The sequence below is a fragment of the Rhea pennata genome, chromosome 4 (genome assembly GCF_028389875.1).
Source record: "Rhea pennata isolate bPtePen1 chromosome 4, bPtePen1.pri, whole genome shotgun sequence".
NCBI classification, from domain to species: domain Eukaryota; kingdom Metazoa; phylum Chordata; class Aves; order Rheiformes; family Rheidae; genus Rhea; species Rhea pennata.
In genome coordinates this window covers 77,061,417-77,080,789 of record NC_084666.1, presented here as the reverse complement: position 1 = coordinate 77,080,789, position 19,373 = coordinate 77,061,417, and the positions used below count along the sequence as shown (strand labels likewise).

Below are 19,373 nucleotides of genomic sequence, written 5' to 3'. Positions count from 1 at the left end.
TCTCTTAATTTTTCAAGTGGAGAGTTATTGTTTTGAGGATATTGAGCTAACTAAACCAAAGGAGTTTGTCACAGTAATCACAGATTTACCATTAGTTGCTGGTTACTGAAATGAAGAATTGTGGTGTGAAACTTATGTCCGGAATTACCAGGTAATAGATCTCAAAATTTCAGTACTGGAGTTTCACTGCTGTCTCTCTACACACTAGATTTTGCTGTTACAGAATCACTGCAACTTGCCACCATATTCATCATCTTCACCCTTAACTGATCTGAATGCCTCCATGGAATGTCAAAATTAATAAAACAGCAAAATACCATACTTGGTGTTTATATTTTATTGGTATATCTGATGTTGCTCAAATCATATTTAAATCCTTGTAACAGAGTAGTAAAGACTGTTGATATGTTGGAAAAAAATCTCTGGTAAAATTAAGATGATTTGAACTAATACTGCCTGTAACATTCCTTTATTACTGATACTCCTATAAACCCCTGAGAACTGTGAAAAGACAAAACAGAAAATCCTAGACTGGTGGTTTTGTTTGTGATGAAAACTGGGCTCTACTGAAATCTTTTGAAAGGTACTCAAGGATTTTTCATCATGAATCAGAATATAAAGATTGAACCGAAAAGCTCCTCTGAAGACGTTTATGCAAAACTTTCATTGAGTTGCTACTCAAGAAGAAGAAGAGGTGAACAACAGTATGATAGACAAATAACAGGCAAATTACAGCAGTTCATTTTACGTGTGGTGGCTTGCTTAATTTCCTGAGAAAGTTAAACTGCCAAAATTAAGTTACCTTTTCTGTTACGAATGTTTTTTCCCTTTTTTCTTCTGTGTCTTTTGAGGTCAAGCTGGCAGCTGTCGAAGAAACTAGGTAGGGTTGCTCTCTGTTACAGGTGAACTTCCGTTGCGGTGCTGGCTGCACAGCAAAACTGATTCAGAGCATATCTTAAGTTACTTCAGTTGTCCATGGACTTCTGGTCAGTTTTGCTCTGAAGCTGTCATCATAAGTAAGTTCTTTCTGTGCAAAAGGTGTGCTCTTAGTTTCTTCTGCACCTGCTGGTGCCAGTTGACAGCACTTGGGGAAGACTGACTCCTGTTTTGGTCATCTCAGAGTAATGCCTTTAACACTTGTAGCATTAAAATGACTTGAGTTTGATATGCTGAGTTGTCTGTTTGCACTTGATATTCAACCAAAGCACAGGTTTTTTTTGCATTTCCTCTTCTTATTCTCATTCCTTTCTCAAAAGAGAACATATGTGCCTTTCTGCCATAAGACGAGGTTTTGTGGACTTTCAAGCTAAAAGGTGTTAAGTGAATGGTGCTAAGCCTACTCTGTTGCTTTGGACTTTATGCTCTTGGGAATTATGTGTAGGTTGAATCTAAAATTCTAAATTTAAAATTCCGTTCAAACTCAGGCCTCCAAACTGGCACCTGCAACATGTGGCTGATGTGCTGTTGTTGCTGAAAGGCACACTATTTAAAAAGTACTAATATGCGCTGCTTTTTCGGTGTCTAAAATTTACATTTCTGTTGCAGGCTCTAGTCAATAATCCGAAAATAGAAGTTATAGATGGGAAGTATGCTTTCAAACCCAAGTACAACTTGAAAGATAAAAAGGCTCTTCTCAGGCTATTGGACAAGCATGACCAGCGAGGGCTGGGAGGAATCCTTCTGGAAGATATTGAGGAAGGGCTACCCAATGCACAAAAAGCCATAAAGGTGAGTAACACTTGCTCGTGCTTCAGTGAACCTGTTCTAGTTAGCTCCTCAAAGGGGAGGGGGTGAGGGGTTAGAGATATTTTTCTCTTGGGTTGTTCCTGGGATTTTTTTTGATAACTTGTAAGGTATTTCACAGGATCTAATATTGTAGCATTTTTTTGTAGTTCATCCTGGTTTTCAGGTTTGGCCTGGTGTCTTACCAACTGACAAAGCTTTATCTCTCAAAACACTCTTGATATCCCATATTCCAACTGTAGGCATCTAGTTGTGCTCTTATACATTGATCTCAGTCCTTTGTACCTCGTTTCGGCTTCGTTAGCATGCTTATCATCAGTATGGCTTTCAGAGGCATTCCATTGCAGGTCACATTGCTACTTCCCTAGGTGTGTTTTTTGTAGCACGAGATCTGTATATGATGTTGAGGTTGGAATCCTTTTTACCTTCCACTGGTCTAATTTAAGTATGTATTTTAAATATGCAGCAATATTAGAGATTCCAGCTGTGAAGGTCTTAGCTATCCTCTCTTGGTCTTTGCAACCTTTATTAAACATAGCCACGCGTTCATAGTTGCAGGCAATTTTATTTTCCTTTTGAAATGGTTACGTTATTTACATCAGTGCATTTATCTACAGTAGGATATGCAGAATATTGTGTGCAGCAACACTACAGCAAACACGATGGGAATGGGATACTCGGTGCCAGGTCTCCCTAAAAAAAAGTGAACATCAGGCAAGATGCAAGAGAAAAGGAAAATAAGTTTATTCTAATACTAGATTGAGATCTATCAGGGACAAAATCAGTGTGTGTAACTGTGACCCCCTCGCTTCTGGTTCTTCTGTATGCTTTATTCATCTTGTAGAGCTGAGAAGCAAAGCTAGCATGCAGGATGTGTTTCACTGCTGCTAGAAGTTTCTTTGTAAAAACTGTGTTTCCCCCCTACTTACTGAATAGCAATGCTTATTTGGGATAAATGCTTTTCTCTGTTCCTGCTCGTTCAGTGATGACACAACTGATGCCAGCTGCACTTTATGTTTATTTACACATTCTCCAAGAACATCGTGATGCAGGAGGTATCAAAGATGATTTGTAATCAGTCTTGTACTACTGTAATTTTGCAGAATTTTGAAATTTTATTGCAATCACTAATACACCTTACAAAGGTAAACCCTTAAATATGATGTTTAATCTCATTTGTCCTTGGCTTGGGGCATGTGTTAAAGTGAAGGAAGAGAACACTGTCGACCTTTCCTTTGATTCTTGGAAATAAATTAATTTTGAGTTCTTTTTCATGTGTTGTTGAGGCTTTAGGGGACCAGATCATCTTTGTTAATCGTCCTGATAAGAAGAAAATTCTTTTCTACAATGACAAGAGCTGTCAGTTTACTGTGGATGAAGGTAGGTGTTTCTTTGCACCTGGTTCCATGATGATTGTTTGGGGTTCATCTTAAGCACTTCTATGTGTAAGCAGTCTTTATGGATAGTAATTCTTTTAATTTGGTAATGAAATATTTGGTGTATTCCATATTCTGTCAGATAGCACAATGGTTTGTATTAACACAAGGCTAACAGGACTGCAGAGTGTGTTCAAGGGTAATTTCCTCTCTGTTTCGTAATGGATACGTGGCACTAAGAACCCAACTTTTTTGTTGAAATGTAGTAGTACAGAAAAGACTGAAAATCATTAGACTGGTGTCCAAAATGCAAAGGAATGTCTTCTGGGTGGGGATTTACTGCTTTTTTTCCCATTTATTGAGCGTGTGCCTTTTATTAGTAAATGTGACAAGGAACTAAGAATGCAGCAGTAGGAGCAAGCAAATGGGGAAGAGATGTGAGCAAAATTACTGAGAAGGGGTGGTTTGCAGCTTGGAGGAGGAGAATAGATGTGGAGTGGTGTTGCTACCCGGAACTGAGGGTGGGACTGCAGCTCCGGAGTTTTAGCACATGTTTTCTAACAAATAGCTGTAAAAACCTCTAGTATAAAGTGCCTATTTGCTGATCACAATAAGAGTGTGTGTGTTATACCGTAATGCATATGCATAGAAGTTAATTATCCAAATTAAGGTGCTTTCAGGTGCATTAAAATTAGATTTATACCAAAATCGGGTATCTGTAGGTACAGAAAGGAGAAGGTAATCCACTTTAAAAGATGTTACTTTAAATGACTAAAGGATACAGAATGCTTACTGCTGTTGATTTGTTGTTCTAGCAGCTTGCCATGTAATGCCATTTTATCATAATGTTACTTTACAATAAATGAAAAGAGTTTTTCTTAAAACTTGAACTGCTTTTTTATTAGGACCCTCAAACAAACAAAAGCTTTAGGCTTTTTTTTTTTTGACTAGCGTAGGCTTTTTACTTTAAATAGAATCAAGCAACTGAAAATGTGTCATCAATTTGCTTGTTATATAATAATAGCTTGCTTGCTTAAAGGTAGTTTAGTACACGTCACCTACAGTATTTAAAAATATAAAAACAGTTTCAAAATATTTAAGTGAATCTCTTTAAGCCATAAATTCTGTCTTGTCTTCAGAGTGGTAGCCCGAACCATACCTGAAATGCAGAATTGTAAACCTTCAGTCCTGCATTCAGTAGGGAAATTCCTAACCTCCCAAATGTCTGCAAGTTCGCCATCAACGCTGTCATCTAGTTCAGAATCTCTTCAGTCCCATCAGCCCGCAGGTCTCAAGGGTCTGAATGTTACCAAATCCTTTCAAAATCAGTGTTCTTCAACAATTAAGACAAAGCTTTTAAGTTTTTAGATCCTACTGGTTGTATTATCTGTCACAGTTCCTGACTATTTCTTCCTGTGTACTTCTAGCTTTTATTTATTTATTTATTTAAATCTGGATAATTTGCACACAACCATCCTTAAAAGCATTAGCAGAGGAGATCTCTGGCCTATTGCTCTTTGTTTGAAATAACTCCAGGATTAACTGTGAAATTTAGCCAAAGAGCCCGTTTTATTAAAATGCTTAGCAAGAAAAATCTCTTAACTTTTTGACAGGTAACCTACATAAATCTGTGGCTGTTCACGCATGAAGTTAAATTTCAGTGTATTTGTTGCAGATCTGTGTTTAGGAGCAAGAAATGCAGGCTGTTGCTTTGTAAATGCATTAAAAGTTTAAATTAAGCTTGAAACAACATGTTTAAGCCCTGTGGCTCGATCTCCTGATAGAGATGCTTAAGTCTGTAGTGTCTGTAATGACTGGACCGGTAGTGCATAGTGTCAGTAATGTGAGGTCGCTTTGCTTTCTTTTATCCGCAGGTGGCAGCATGTTTCCATCTGATCACAGAGGTATTTCAGTTCTGCTCTTTCTGGTTTTTCTTAAAAGATGATGCTTGTTCTGAGAGGGGACAGAATACTTTCTCCTCCGTGAATTTTGTGGTCTGGCTGCAAAAGCCGCAAGTCTTAAAATGTCCCTGAGTGGGTTCACTTGCTTATTGCAGCTGAAGCAGGGCTTTTCTCCTGACTTCTTCTCTTAGGAAGAAGCAAGCACATTCTTCATGAGCAGTTTCTCTTTGAGATTCATTCCAGAGCAGTAGAAGCACACCTCTTAGGGAGTCAGTGGCAGAGCTGTCTGTGTGCAGGATGAGTTATGACATGTTTCTGCGTTAGTGGTGCTATTTCAGCTCATTATCTCCTGCAATGTTAAAGCTAAGTTTTTTAGAAGACTGCAAAATAAGCCTTGAAGTGTTGTCAGACTTTTTGATCTAGCAGCTGATGACAGTTCAAAATGTTTCTAGTTTTGTGTTCATCCTTAGAAGAAGAAAAAAGGGGGGGTTCCATATTTTTCAGAGCGTGATTATGCTGTATGACACACTACAGTTTTAAATGTATGCTGTCTGAGATTAACATCCTGTAAAAGTTAGATGTCCTCTTCAATCAGTGCCTGGGTGCTCTCAGTAGTCGCTGGGGGGAAAAAGGAGCGGGGAAAATTTGGAGGCTGATGTCTGAAGTAGCTGGAGGAATTTCCCTCTGGCAGTGCTTATCTCTCTACACTCACTACAGTTGTTTTGATGGCTGAACAAGCTTTTCTTTCTCCCCTTTTGAAAAGAGATCCCAACTTACCACAGTACTATATCATGGTGTTAAGCATCCTGGAGAGGTGTTTGTAGTAAGAAATGGCTTTTGTTCTTCCTTTTATGTGATAAGCCAAAGAAGGTTCAGATTGCATGTGTTCCTTCTTGACTTCCTGACTAATTAATCTTCTGTCAGTAATGTGTAGCAGAAATGGTTTATAAAAGCTGGGCTAGATTTCAGGTACTTCAGCCAAGTAAAGTACTGCCCTGTTGTGCTAGGGCTAAGCACTTAGCGTGTGAACCAAGTTTGCACCATGCGGGCTGAATGCTGAAAGCCTGATCTGATTGCTTCACTGTTAAAGATGTCTTTCACATCTGAATGCAGTATAGAAAGTATTTTAATATGGAAAAAATTGGCATTTTACTGTGTGTGTGTATGTGTGTGTGTGTGTGTGTATATATATATATATATATATATATATATATACATACACACACATTCTTAATATTGTTCCAAAGCACCTTTGAAGAGGTTTTGAGAACGACTGAAGCTTGTTAAGCTTGAAAGTCTAAAAATTTTGTGTGAATTGTGATGAGTTATGGCTTGGGCTTATAACTCTAAGCTGGTCCAGGGGCTGCACAAACTTAGATGCAAGCAGCTTTTCTTTCTGGTATAAATCTAGCACTGTACTCCCTAGGACTGTTAGGAAACCGGACTCTATCTGTTTGCTGCTTTCATTCTGTCCTTTCCACAGAAATGTCATTGTCTGTTCTTCTCTTGTGCTCAGGTTTTTAGCTTGACTGAATAAAGATTTTTAAGTTTTTGTTTGTTTGTTTGTTTTTGTTTTTTTTTAAATCTCTAGCAGATTTTATTACCAGTCTGATATAAAACTGTATCTGCAGAAACCATTTCAACCTTCTCAAGAGAACAGGTGTGGCAGTCAGAGATAAACTGTGCCAAAGTTGCTATATAGCTATTTACTTCTGACTCTTTCCCTCAGATGTAAGCATTTTTAGAAAGAGAGCATGTTCAAATACAATTATTCCCAAGGAATGCCAGGGCAGATTGCTTTTATATATCAAGCACCCTGTGATTGCAATGAAGTTGCCTTAGCTGTCCCATCCTTCCGCCTCAGGTATTTCAAGGAAGCCTTTAGCAAAAATCTTTGTTACGCTGCCCTCTGCTTTGCCTTATATTTGTTACTGCTGGTCAAAGCTCATCATTTAAGTTCATGCATGCTGACATCTTGAGGCTAGAGAATATTAGTCAATGTCTGAACTGGCCTTTTGGTCAGCCGTGGGGGAGCGTGGTGCTCTTTGTCTTGTTTCCTTCTCTGGTTACATGAAAGATGAGAAATTAGCAGTTTGGAGGAGCAAGGGAGCAGCATGCGATTAGTGTTAACTCTGACAAGCTTCTGAGTTAAAATATCTTAGTGATCAAATTGCATGATTTTGCAGATGGGATTTGTTTTTCAAATTGTAGTCTGAAAGAGACACCAATCATCTACATCATGGTGTCGCGGTCACAGCTTGCTACATGTTCTGGGAAAGATCTACTTTGGCACCAGGACTCATGAGTTCTCCGCTGAAAACATAAACCTCCCTGAGGGTTCACAGCGCTTCTGTTGCTTTGGCCAGAAACCTCTTGGAAACTTCTTACCGAGGGATTTTATCTGGGCTCTATCGTAGCATGGCAGTAGGATAAGCAGTAGGAGGAATTGTCAGCTTGTCTGACTGCAGTCTGCTGAGGCCAGAGGAAGTCTTATATCTTGACTGCTGGACAGTTTTTCCTTAATTCTAAAGCTGTCATATCAGGTATTCAGACTGATCTATGAAATAGTTTAAACTATCTGATAGAAGACTCTCCCACCTTTGCATTGCTTTGATGCTTTAAAGATCACCTCCCAGTTGACAAGACGTGGAGAAGTAAAACTGGATGTGCTCTGTAACTGTAATGGTTGTGTGTGTGCTGCAGGAATGCATGCAACTGTGAACCTGTTCATCATGGTTGGCTGAAGCAAGCCAGCATGTGGCAACCTTGCTGCTCCAACATCCTCCCCCTGCCCTTCACAGAGGTACCAAACCCTTTCTGTGCCTTGTCCGTAGACAGAAAACAGACCTTGGTTTGCCTTTTTTTTTTTTTTTAATCTAGTATTTTGAGATCATCCTGTAGGAACTGTCTTCTGTCACTGTTTTCTACTCTTCAGGCATATCAGATGATCACTGCATTTTTCTTTTTGTATTTTCTCTTCTGCCTGGTCCACTGCGTGCTGCTACCTGGACACACATTTCAGAGGTAGTAGGGGACGGTAATCAGGTCCTTTTGTGCCATTTGTGCATTACAGGCCCCTCCAACTATTGCTTTTTGCAAGTGGTGACCCTCTTGTTGCTAGGAGCCATAGCAAAGGTCCCAAGCCAGGGCGACAGTATTGCAGGTGCTGCTCAGAGTTGGAGAGAGCTCATTCTATCACAGGTTAGCACCTAAATTTTAGGGCTGCAGGTGCAGAAAAACTATGATTTATAAACGTGCGAGGTTGTTTCATGAGAACTGTAGTTATTGCCACCTTTTCCTGTAGGCAGTCATGGCTCAGAGAGGATGTCACAGTAATTTGGATAGTATTCCCCAGATCTAAATTTTCATCAGCTGATATGACTGCAGTGCTTGGAGGCTTGTGAGTAAATCTGACAGGTAACACAGAAATGGTTCAGTGCCAGGCAGGCAGCTTCTCTGCCTCCAGTCCTGCTACATTTATTTCAGGGTCTGCTGCGAGGTCTGTTGTGCTGAACTGGTTTTGTGACAAGATTATAGGTATATCTCCTTTTCCCTTTAGGTGGCACTCCAAGTACAGACTGTTAGTATCCACAAGCATCTGAAGAGTGACTACTCTGATACTCCACCTTTGTCTTGTGCTCTTTAGTTTGCCGAGTTTAAAAGGCGAGTGTGAACATGTAATGACAGTGTAACCATTGCATTACAAGAAATGAGAAATGCTGTGGTTAGAGGTTAACCGTGGTCTGCATTTCTGTGCATGCTAGTCTTTGAAAAAGTGGCTATTTATTTTCTGGTGTTTAATTTCTCACTTCTGTTCTTCAAAAGAATGTATCCAGTTAACCTTGGGTATCTCTAGCTTTTTTTTTTTTTTTTTTTTTTTTAAGGTGGCTATTTTCTAGTGTTTAACTTTTCAGTTCTGTTCTTCAAAAGAATGTATACAGTTAACCTTGGGTATCCTTTTTTTTTTTTTTTGCACCAGAGTATATTTGTATATTTGTCCATGTAGCATGAACTCTAATAAGGAGACTCCACTGTTCCTAGCAGAGTGTTGTACCTAAAAGTCATTGTCATGTAGAAGTCCAGAGTTATCAATTCTCTCATCTATTGTCACCTAGTATACATGTGCCTGTCACATGTCTTTGGGAAGTGGCCTGCATCTCTTCAGCTCTTACAGGCCTTGTCTGTGCAGAACCAAAGGCAGTATGACACAACCAACTTCAAAGTATCTTTAACTGGGATCTGTAGTATTCATGTGTGAAGGCCAATGGTGTCCTGGGGTGCATTGGGAAGAGTGTTGCCAGCAGATCGAGGGAGATTTTTCCCCCTCTGCTCAGTCCTGGTGAGGCCTCATCTGGAGTACTGTGTCCAGTTCTGGGCCCTCCAGTACAAGAGAGACAAGGAGCTACTGAAGAGAGTCCAGCGTAGGGCTACGAGGATGATCAGAGGGCTGGAGCACCTGCCCTCTGAGGAACGGCTGCGAGAGCTGGGCCTCTTCAGCCTGGGGAAGAGAAGACTGAGGGGGGATCTTATCAATGTGGATAAGTACCTGAAGGGAGGGTGTCAAGGGAATAGAGCCAAGCTATTTTCAGTGGTTCCCAGAGACAGGATGAGAGGCAACGGGCACAAACTTAAACACAAGAAGCTCCATCTGAATATGAGGAAAAACTTCTTTTCTGTGGGAGTGACAGAGCACTGGAACGGTTTGCCCAGAGAGGTGGTGGGGTCTCCTTCTCTGGAGATAATCAAAACCCACCTGGACCTGATCCTGGGCAACATGCTTTAAGTGACCCTGCTTGAGCAGAGAGTCACTTAATCTCTAGAGGTCTCTTCCAGCCTCAACTCTTCTGTGATTATGTCATTTTATGTGCAGCCTTGTCACTTAATACATGAGTTGCAGAAATATATGATTTGGAATATGGTTTCCTGCAAAATGTGATACTGCATTTGCACAGCCATCATTTGATTCTGCTTTCCAAACACCACTGAGTCTTGGTGTCCAGTTGCAGAGACTCGCGTATTCAGGACGGGGGGTCTGAACAGAGAGGAGATAGCTCGAAAGAGCATGTTGTGCTCAGTCTAAAAGATGCAGTAGGACCCTTGCTCCATCTTCTGCAGTGTAAACTTAGAGCCAAGTGCTCGTTGTTGAGAAAGCAACCTCTTGTGTGTTCAGCTTTGATCACAACACAACCTTTCCCACCTGCTGCAACAAGACTAGGTGAGAGATGATCTGTCATAGCAGGCACCACTAGCTGTGCCAAAAGCCTGCAATCGCAGCCAAAATGGATGAGCAGACAGAGAATGTCTGGACTACAGTGTCAATCTTTGCCTTAAGTTATCTGGAAACTGCAGCCTGTGATCCTGCTGTGTAGCCTGAACTGAACTGGAAGTGGTAGCTCAACAGGATTTAGTTCTCTTCAAAAGCATTGCCTTACTGGAAATATAAAAATGTTTTTTTTTTTTTCTTCACTGGCAAAATTCCTTTCTTTAGTTTCCTGGGAAGCCTGAATAGCCTTTTAGTGTTGGGAATGGGAAGAAAAGAAAGATCTAGGACTTAAAGCGTGTATTTTGATAGAGAAACACGATGCTTTAGGAAAGGAATTGGTCCTAGTGCAGCAACAAATTCTCTAAATAATACCTTTGTACAGTACTACTTTGTTGCAATGTGTCTAGAGCTGATGTGTCTTTGGCAGGTTTTCACTGGAGTATTTCATCACCTGCTGCATAGGACTGCTTCTTAAACATGCAAAAGTTGTGGTTGTTTTGACAACTGTGTACTAAATTTATCTGGAAATAAAGGGAAAAATTTAGTCTTGCGTTGCTATGTGTGCCTCGTGTTTTATTTATAGTTTGTTAGCCAAACCTGCTGACAGGATATATCTAACTTACTGCCTGGGGAATGAAGGGAGGTAGAATTGTACCAGCCGCTGCCTGGAGAAAACATTCCAGAAACTCTGTGCAACTTAACATGATGCAGAAAGTGTTCAGGCAGATGGCAGCTGCTCTAATTAAGACTTACTGTCTCTGTCTTTTTTTCCTGATGCTGTGGTTTTTAAGGTATCTTTCTTCTTAACGCAAGAGGAATTTTAGTGATATATTATCTGTACAGCATGGTATGTGTTCTATTACAGTGATGAACGAGCTCAAAATCACTGAAGTAAATGTCCTGAATGTTCACTAAATTGGAGTATGAGATGACAAGTCTCCTCTGACACTGGCAGCTGAAGATGTTTAAATGAAGTTGCCATTTATGGTTAGTCATTACCCCTCATCAAGGTGTTTCGGATGGAGGCTTATAAAACTCATTGACAGTCCAAGCAGCAATAAAGATGCTGGGTAAAAAGATAAACTCCATGGCAAATTAACATTAAAAACATGCATTGCCTATGTGTGCTCCTGTTACTTGGACTCTGGAGCACTGTCAACACAGATAAAGAATCAGCTCATCTTTTCCATGAGCTACATCTTTCTTTCCTTTGTGCTTGCTTTCTTTCTCTTCTCCTCACCCCTCCCCTGGAAGTGCACTTGGCATTTGGAGTGGGTGAAGGTTGTGCTGAGGACTGCTGGCAGTGTTTGCCAGCTCGGTGCAGTCACAGATTGATGTGCCAGAATACTTCAGCATTTGAACTCCAGTCTCTCTCCTGTCATGTGAGGGCTTTGCCCAAGGATTGTTTATTGAGATATAAAATGGAGGGTTTGTTTGTTTCAGAATTTCAGAAGCTGTGGAGAAGCATTCCCGTGGATTCTATGGATGAGGAGAAAATTGAAGAGTATCTGAAACGACAGGGTATCTCTTCCATGCAAGAAGCTGGACCAAAGAAAATAGTAAGAGTTACAAATTACACATCCTTCTCAGAGGCTCCCCATTCTCAACCCCTCAGTCTCGATTCCAATCGATTGGACCAATTTAACGAAAAGTTGCAAAAGAAACAATGCTGTAGCCAGCAGTCTGTGTTTCTGTAACTTGTTTGGGCCAGTGTCATTCAAGCGGCATCAAAAAGAGGGCATATGCCGCAAATCCCTGTACGCCGCGTGGCGGAGGCTTCTGCTTAAAGTCGTACAATGCATTTGGAGCAAAAGAATGGTTACTTTTCTGGGAGGTTTTCTTCCTCACACACCCCCCCGCCCCACCTCTTTTTTTTTTTTTTTCTTCCCCTCCTCCTCCTTTCCACTAAATAGCTTTGAAATCTTGGTAGGAAGCACATAACCTGCCCTTGTACACAGGCACTGCCCCAAGTTGAGTGTAATATGCTCATGCTTTACCAGGAGGCCAAAATAGTTGCGTGTTCTCCAAAGATGCCTCTTTCTGGCTTTAAAGCATTTCTTACATAGATACGCGTGTGATAAACCATTTATTTTCTTTTCTACGCTTGGCTTCAAATTGCCGTTGCATCAGAGTCCTTCCATATGGGACTTTTTCCTGGTTTCTACTAGTCTGTGTTAGTTGTTTTAGTGCCTGTCATCATGTAGGCACTTCTCATGGATTGCTTTACATATTAAATGCAAAGTCTTTGTGCACATAATTGCACATAGTATTACGGAGTATGTATGTACTTCTGTATCTGTGTAGGAGCGTTTGGAGACTTTCGTTCTAAGCTCCAGCTGTACCACAGTGCCCGAGATAGAGAGGCTCCGCTATGTCCTCTGCCTGAATTTGAGTTGAATGTGCATGCTTCTTACAAATCGGGCACCTCCCTCTCCTGCCCACCCCCTCTCCAAGCACGGTTCTCCTATGCAGCAACAGCCTTTGAGGCACCGATGACTAGCACAGGGTCTGGTATCAGGTCAGATGTCACAGCTGGAGGGCAGACCTTGTGAGCACTGTTTACTTTCTTCTTGTAGGCTCCTGTTCAGAGGAGAAAGAAACCTGCTTCTCAGAAGAAACGTCGATTTAAGACTCACAACGACCACTTGGCTGGAGTATTAAAAGATTACTCTGATGTTGTTCCTGGCAAACAGTGACTGGCTGAATTCTGGAGCAAACACGCGTTTTTATACAGGCTTTTTGCCGCTCAGGCTCAGTGTCTGCTCGCAGAAAGAATGACTGTATATAGTAATGTGATATTTTTCCCCATCCCAGCAACTGCTGAGATAAAACAGGTCAGTTTAAGAGCAAGTATGAACTACTAAATTTAGAGTTTAATTTAATTAGCTAATGGGAAATGCCTCTTTAAGTAAGAGACTCTCACTAGTTGCCTCTTGGTTTAGAGTGATAAATGGTGCTCAGCATGTAATGCCAGAGTTCCTGTTCAGTGCTTAACTCTGCTTTTACATTGCTTAATGGGTATTTACCTGGAATTACTTAAGAGGAGCTTTCTGGTAGTATTGAATACATTTGTTTTGCCTATTTCAGAAAAAACTATTCCTAAAAATCACTGCAGGTGAGTTGCTTTCAGAGAGTTAAATACACCCACTGTTTGCATATTCCTACCTATGGTGGGATTAAGCTTTACTAAAAGTTGGTGATATCTGAGGCTGGACTCAGAAATACCCCTCTCCAGAACTCCCAGCAAGCTGCAGGGTAGCACTGCAGCTGCATAAAGAGCATCAGAAACTGCCCTTGGCAATTTCTCATCACGGAAGTGGCTGCACATATGTTTCACAGTTATGCGCTATGGACAGGAAGGAAATAAAATGGTAGTGTAATACTAAGGCGATTTTTTTTAAGTAATAAACTTATAATACTGGTTTCCAGTGTGTGGCTTCGTCAAAGAATGAGAGAAACAGCATCTTTCACATTTGTTGAGTTTTCCTTTTTCAAAGAGGTAAAACAATCTTTGCTATATTTTATTTTCTCAATGACTTATTGTTCTGGGCTAACACTATCATCTTATCTTTCTTGTTTGGAGGAGGGGGGAAAATCACCTTGGATGAAAGCTCCCTGTAGGTGCCTGGTGTTCTGTGCAGTACAGGCTGGCTAATGTGGAGTGTTGCCAAATTATGCTCTCTTGATAGCTTATTTTTATGTACTGAACCAGAGTCGGTCAATGCTGATATTGTTTTCGTGGCATTGCAGGAGAGGGGCAGTTTTTCTACACTTCTGGGGTTAGGATCAAAGATAAAATAGGTGACTGTGATATCTTGCCAGCAGCATATTACTGCTGTGTGCATGCAAGCTGTTGTCTTGCTTGACATATGAGGCAGGGATTGAAGCAGAGGCCACCAGATCAGAACCACGTGAGCTGATAAAGAATAAGATGTTGTTGCTGGAGCACTGAGCAAGTTATGCCTGCTTGCAGAAATGCAGAAGGCAAAATAAACTTGCCTAAGTGTAGCATTTATCCATCTACATAGTACAGCTGGTTTTATAGTGTGCTTTTCTGAGAAACGAACAATATTTCCAACACTGCATGTCAGTCCTTTCTAAAGAATTGCTAAATGTCAGTAGGAGATTTATTTTATGTGTTCATATATATTTGTTTATATATATGTGTGTATATATACATATGTATTTGCACAGAGCATGCTGCTCCACTAGGCTTTGAAACTTTTTCTTTTGTCAACGTAAGCTATTTTTCTTGGTGCTTTCTATTTTGCCCTTGCAGCTCTGCTCGAAGACACCCCTGACACACTTGGAAAACTGTTCACAACTCATCTGTTATCTTTGCTAAAGAACAGAGATTCCCTTCCATCTTCAGCATTTTTGAGCAGCCTTTTCTTTTTTCCCCTCTTCTGTGGTGATGGTCAGTTTTCTTGCTCAAAGACAGAGCTCTTAGTGAGCTCTGAGCTACTTTTCATGTCTCACAAAGTTTTAATGCCTTTAGGTGCAATTTCCCAGTCATCTTGCACAGCATTTACCCTTTCTGCTCCACAAACCAAAGCGTGCAGGACAGACTGTAGGGTAGGCCATCTGCTTTCTTTTCCTTCTGAAGTGGTTAAGATAATGAGGCTAAAAAGAATGTCTCTGGCTGTTCTTGAACATGGAAATTATGTTAGGACAAAACAATGAAATAGTAGGAAATGCAGATTTATCTAGCAGCTCTGTGTGCTGTACTGGCAGTGCAAGGCTTCAGTGTTTTAAAGAACAAACTGATCCAGTTGGTGACCAGTTGGAAAGATTGGATTGGATGTGTTGTCCCACTGGTAGACGTGTTGTCCTCTGCTATGCTACTGGAGAGTGCAAAATAAGTTCTGAACCTTAAAGTACATGAGCAAAGCTTGAAAATAGCTGAAGGGAGGCTCATGTTGGCCCCTTAGAGGTGGTGCAGAGTGTAGAAGGGCAGTTATAAAGAGAACAAGTCAAAAGAAGAATGAGCCCTTTTTTTTTTCTGTGTGGGTTTGAGGGACTGAGTTTCATTTCTTGAAGATGCTTCCAGGAGTCCCAGAATTCTTTTTTTCCAAGAACTCTGAAAAATCAATGAAATGTCTCAAATTGTATCAACATAAGTCTGATTGCTGAAATCATCTTAGTATCACTCCAGTCCACTCTAGTGTCTTCATGGCGTAATATCCAAATCAGACTTTTTACTCAGTGCACAGCTGCTAAAACCTTAAACCTACTTCACCTCCCTCCAGGGTGTTCTCATCTATTCTGTTTAAGATGGTGGTTCTGCTTGTGCCCCAAACAATCATAAATTCAGTTTGCTTTCTTCAGCAAAACCCTCATTCCCTCAATCTGATAGTACAGAGGACTTCTAAAAGGCATCTTGCCCTCTCTTGAGAGCTGTTGACCTGTTCCATTTTTTTCTCTTCCTTTCCTGGCAGGCTCTGTGCCCAATCAGGGCAATACAGGGACTCAGGCTACCCTTAATGTAAGATGGCAAATCCGTTGCCAGGTGGGGACTTCTCTCTTCCACCTTTGTGAGGCTCCTCAGCTGATTTGTGTCCTATGTAGTGAGGATGTTTCTCTGTAGCTCAGTTCAGAGTGTTGATGCTGGCAAGGCTTTCACTGGAGCCTTTCCTTCCCCTTAGAGGGAGAGAGGGATGCGGATACTGAGGATTGATTCTTCTGACGCAGCATCCTTCTCTTCCTCCATGGTCACGTGCTGTCCCTTTAGAGTTCGTCTAAAAGCATCTTGGCTAAATGTGCCAGTGTTTTTTTTTTCTGCACCTATTGCAGAGCTGAGGTACAGATGGGCTCTATCCTCCAACTTAGGCCAGAGCCTACTACTCAGCGTCAACACTGTGGACATCACCTGCCAAAAATGCAGAAAGCTTAGCAACCTCCATACAGGCAGTTTCAAAGAGATTGATGGGCTGCTTGAGCTACCTGTGCCCATAGGGAAGAGGACTCCTCTGCGGGGACAGCGTGTGCTGCAATGGGAACCGAGGTGCATCATGCTTTTGCTGGAGGGCTTTTCCACGCAGGTTGCTGGCTGAGCTGCTGTCTAACCTTGTCCAAATTAGCCAGAAGTGGAGAGATGTTCAGCTCCCCCTCCCATAATGCTCGTAGGTGTGTGGAAAGGAGCTTAGGGATAGGAGAAAGTTTTTTTTCCAAGACAGGAGTTCTCTGAGATACGTTGTTGCTGTGTGCGCCACCCTCTTGCTTCCACGATTGTTTCTGGAGCTGAGAGGAAGTTGAGGGAAGTAGACGTTTCTCCCTCTGTTGGACAGTTTGGAGCAGAAAGGGGGTCAGAAGAGATGTGAGCCAAACCCATAGGTAGATATGGACGAGGCCCCAGTTTGGGTGCTTGCTGCACATGTGTCTGCACCAGGACGGATGTGCGAACTACACAGCTGCAGCAATCACTGGAGTCGTCCCCAAGGGAACACACCTCGTAACAGCTCTGCAAGTAGGGAGTCGTGCGCGCACTGCTGAGTTTCCCCCTTGAAGTTACACTACTTACCCTTCCCGTTTGGAAGGAGCTGTGCAAGTTCCCCTGGGATGAAACAGGGACGAGGGAGCCTGTGGGGCTGGCTGACCAGGATCACTGATAGCTCTTTCTCCCTACCCAGGCATCGCTGTTCTACTTGCCTGGTTTTTGCTTCTGAAAACGTAATGTTATAGTTCAGCAGTTAGCATCAGCGCAGCTTACTTGCAGGATCCGGGGCTGTGTGGGCCCTTCGGGAGGAGCGGATTAGGTAAATGATGGCTGTTACTGTGTTGCAGGCAGGACTTGCTGTTCATTACAGGTATTTATTTGAATCAGCCCTTTTATTTCACCTGCTCCTTCCCACTCCCAAAATACAAGCACTGAAGGTTTTTAAGGGATGAATGCCCCCCCCCTTAATAGCCCAGTAGTGTCACGCCTCTGAGCATTCAGCTCTGCTGACTTCTCCCCTAAAAGTTGCTGCAACTGAAGATTTATTCTACGTCTGTTACAATGATCATTCTGGAAGGGGATGCAAAACAGCAGGATTCTGCATGGTTGAATGAGAAAACTGACATAAAGCAGTCTGTATCAGAGCTAATCTATAATTCATTGTGATCATTCAAGGCTTTTAGAGAGCAGAGGAAAGAGAGGCAAGGGAGCCCTGACAAACGGTGTAAAGACCTTGCATGTGGATGGAGCCAGCGAGCGCTGTCACTTCCGATGAGCACGGGCAGGCGGTGCTGGGCCACCCGGGAGAGCTGGGCTCATGGTACCTGCTGATGAGGGGGGGATTGCAAACTGCAGATGACTAGAAGAAGCCATGGCAGTGACATCTCATTATTTCCAGCTTTGCTGCTTGCTTTCCGGTCACTGCTCATGTACCAGGCCTGGATGTGTTACTGCCTCGGGAACTACTGGCAGCTACTGCGTCTGCGGAAGGAGTCCGGTAGGGTTGAGTGCTTATTGTTTACTGGTTAACGCTGGTAAGGCAAATGGCTAACAAACATCAAGGAGAGGAGAGCTCAGACCTGAGTCTTCCAGTATGTCCCTGCAAAGGGCTTTCTGCTGCTTGTAAAGTCAGGGATACGGTTGGCTCATCGAGACCCACCGCTGGGTTGTCACCATGAGATGAGTCAACCCTGGAGCAGCGTTCTCAGCCGTCTCAGGTAGCTGACACTGCCGCAGCGCTGCTCAGCCTGGCTCTGGAGGTGTACAAATGGCAGCACTCTGTCAGCCAGGACCTCTGAGCCTGCGTTTTGTTAAAATGCAGCAGACTGGGTGGCTTGGGGCTTTGTCCTCGCCGCTGAGTACAAAACCCAGGAGCATTTCTGCTGAGGGAGGGCCTGCTTTCGTATTATTTCTTGGGTCTATTCTGGTTCTGTAGGTGTATCCCTAACCACGTCTGTCTTGTCAGTCTTGCGCAGGATCTCTGGACGCCTCTTCTTAAAGCAGATGTGAAAGAAAGACCTTTCCTAGGACAGAGCAGGACTCTCCACAGGGAAGCGAGTTCTCAGTCATCCTGGCTATTGTGTAGCTCCATCTGCACCCTTCCCAAACGAGGCAGCCATGTGTTGGGCCACGTGAGCAGGTTTGTGGCCAGCAGAGTGAAGGTAGCTCAGCTGAGGGGAGGCTGCAGCTGGTTATCGTGTCCGGTTTTGGGCCCTCCATTCAAAAGGGATGTGGGGAAACTGGAGAAGGTCTGGTGGGCGCTACTAGGGAAGGTCAGGGCAAGGTCCCAGGGCCTCTGAGGAAGAGGGGAGCCTGAGCCAACTTGGTATGACAAGGAGGTAGTTAGCAGGGGGTGATGAGATTGCGGTCTGTGGTAGATGATGTAATGGGTCAGTTTGGGAAGTTTGGCTCAAATAGGAAGAGAACCTTGTAATTAAAACTATATGTACATATGGAGGGAGATGGTGGCTCTGTCCTTGGATGTTTAAAGTATCACCTAGACCAAGCCCCTGCTGCCCCACTCTTGTGCTCTGAAAACCCATCAGTGCTTCTGTGGTTGGGGCTCACGTGTTGGACTCCACCGGCTTCATGGCCTGGGGTGTTGTGCGGAGTGTAAGCACAGCAGGGGAAAAGGGTGATTAAGGCAGGAAGTTTTCCTTCTGTTAAGTTAATTTTTGACTGTAGCTGCGCTTCTGGGCTTAAGTGCAAGGCATGTGTGATTCTCTCCTGTCTCCATCAGTTCTGTTGTCTTCTCTGTTCCCTTGGGAGCTGGCTATTAATTATGGAGACTGCAGAGATGAAACACAGATTCTGCTAATGGTTGATTTTCCTGTGTTTTAGAAATATTTCAGGATCAGCTAATGGCATTTCTTAACTTTGCTTTTAAGCACCACCTTCAGTTCTTGCCTGAGCAGAGTAGTGAGGCAAACAGCAGTGTTTAAATGCTGGGTGAAGCCTGGCTTTCTGGACAGCCTGCAGTGCTGGGGATGGATCTGGGGCATCCTGGTCAGCTCTGCTTTTTGAATCTGTCTCCCCTGTTGGGGTACTGGAGCCTGAGAGAGTCTCCTTCGCGGGCACTATCTGGCTTGGTGAGGACTGCCCCCGTTTTGAGTGCTGACAATCTGCAGGGTAAACTTCTAGGTGTGCTGCCAAAC

At 42.7% G+C, this 19,373-nt stretch overlaps 1 protein-coding gene across 1 annotated transcript in view; it reads left to right on the top strand.

Annotated features, from left to right (window-relative positions):
- Positions 1–13,705, top strand: part of GTF2E2 (general transcription factor IIE subunit 2) — a 28,643-nt gene extending 14,938 nt beyond the window's left edge. The window contains exons 5-8 of the mRNA XM_062575137.1: positions 1,546–1,728; positions 3,030–3,123; positions 11,727–11,842; positions 12,860–13,705. Coding sequence (XP_062431121.1) covers positions 1,546–1,728; positions 3,030–3,123; positions 11,727–11,842; positions 12,860–12,979 — 513 coding nt within the window. The 3' untranslated portion in view covers positions 12,980–13,705. The remainder of the gene's footprint in view (positions 1–1,545; positions 1,729–3,029; positions 3,124–11,726; positions 11,843–12,859) is intronic.
- The last annotated feature ends 5,668 nt before the right edge of the window (positions 13,706–19,373 follow it).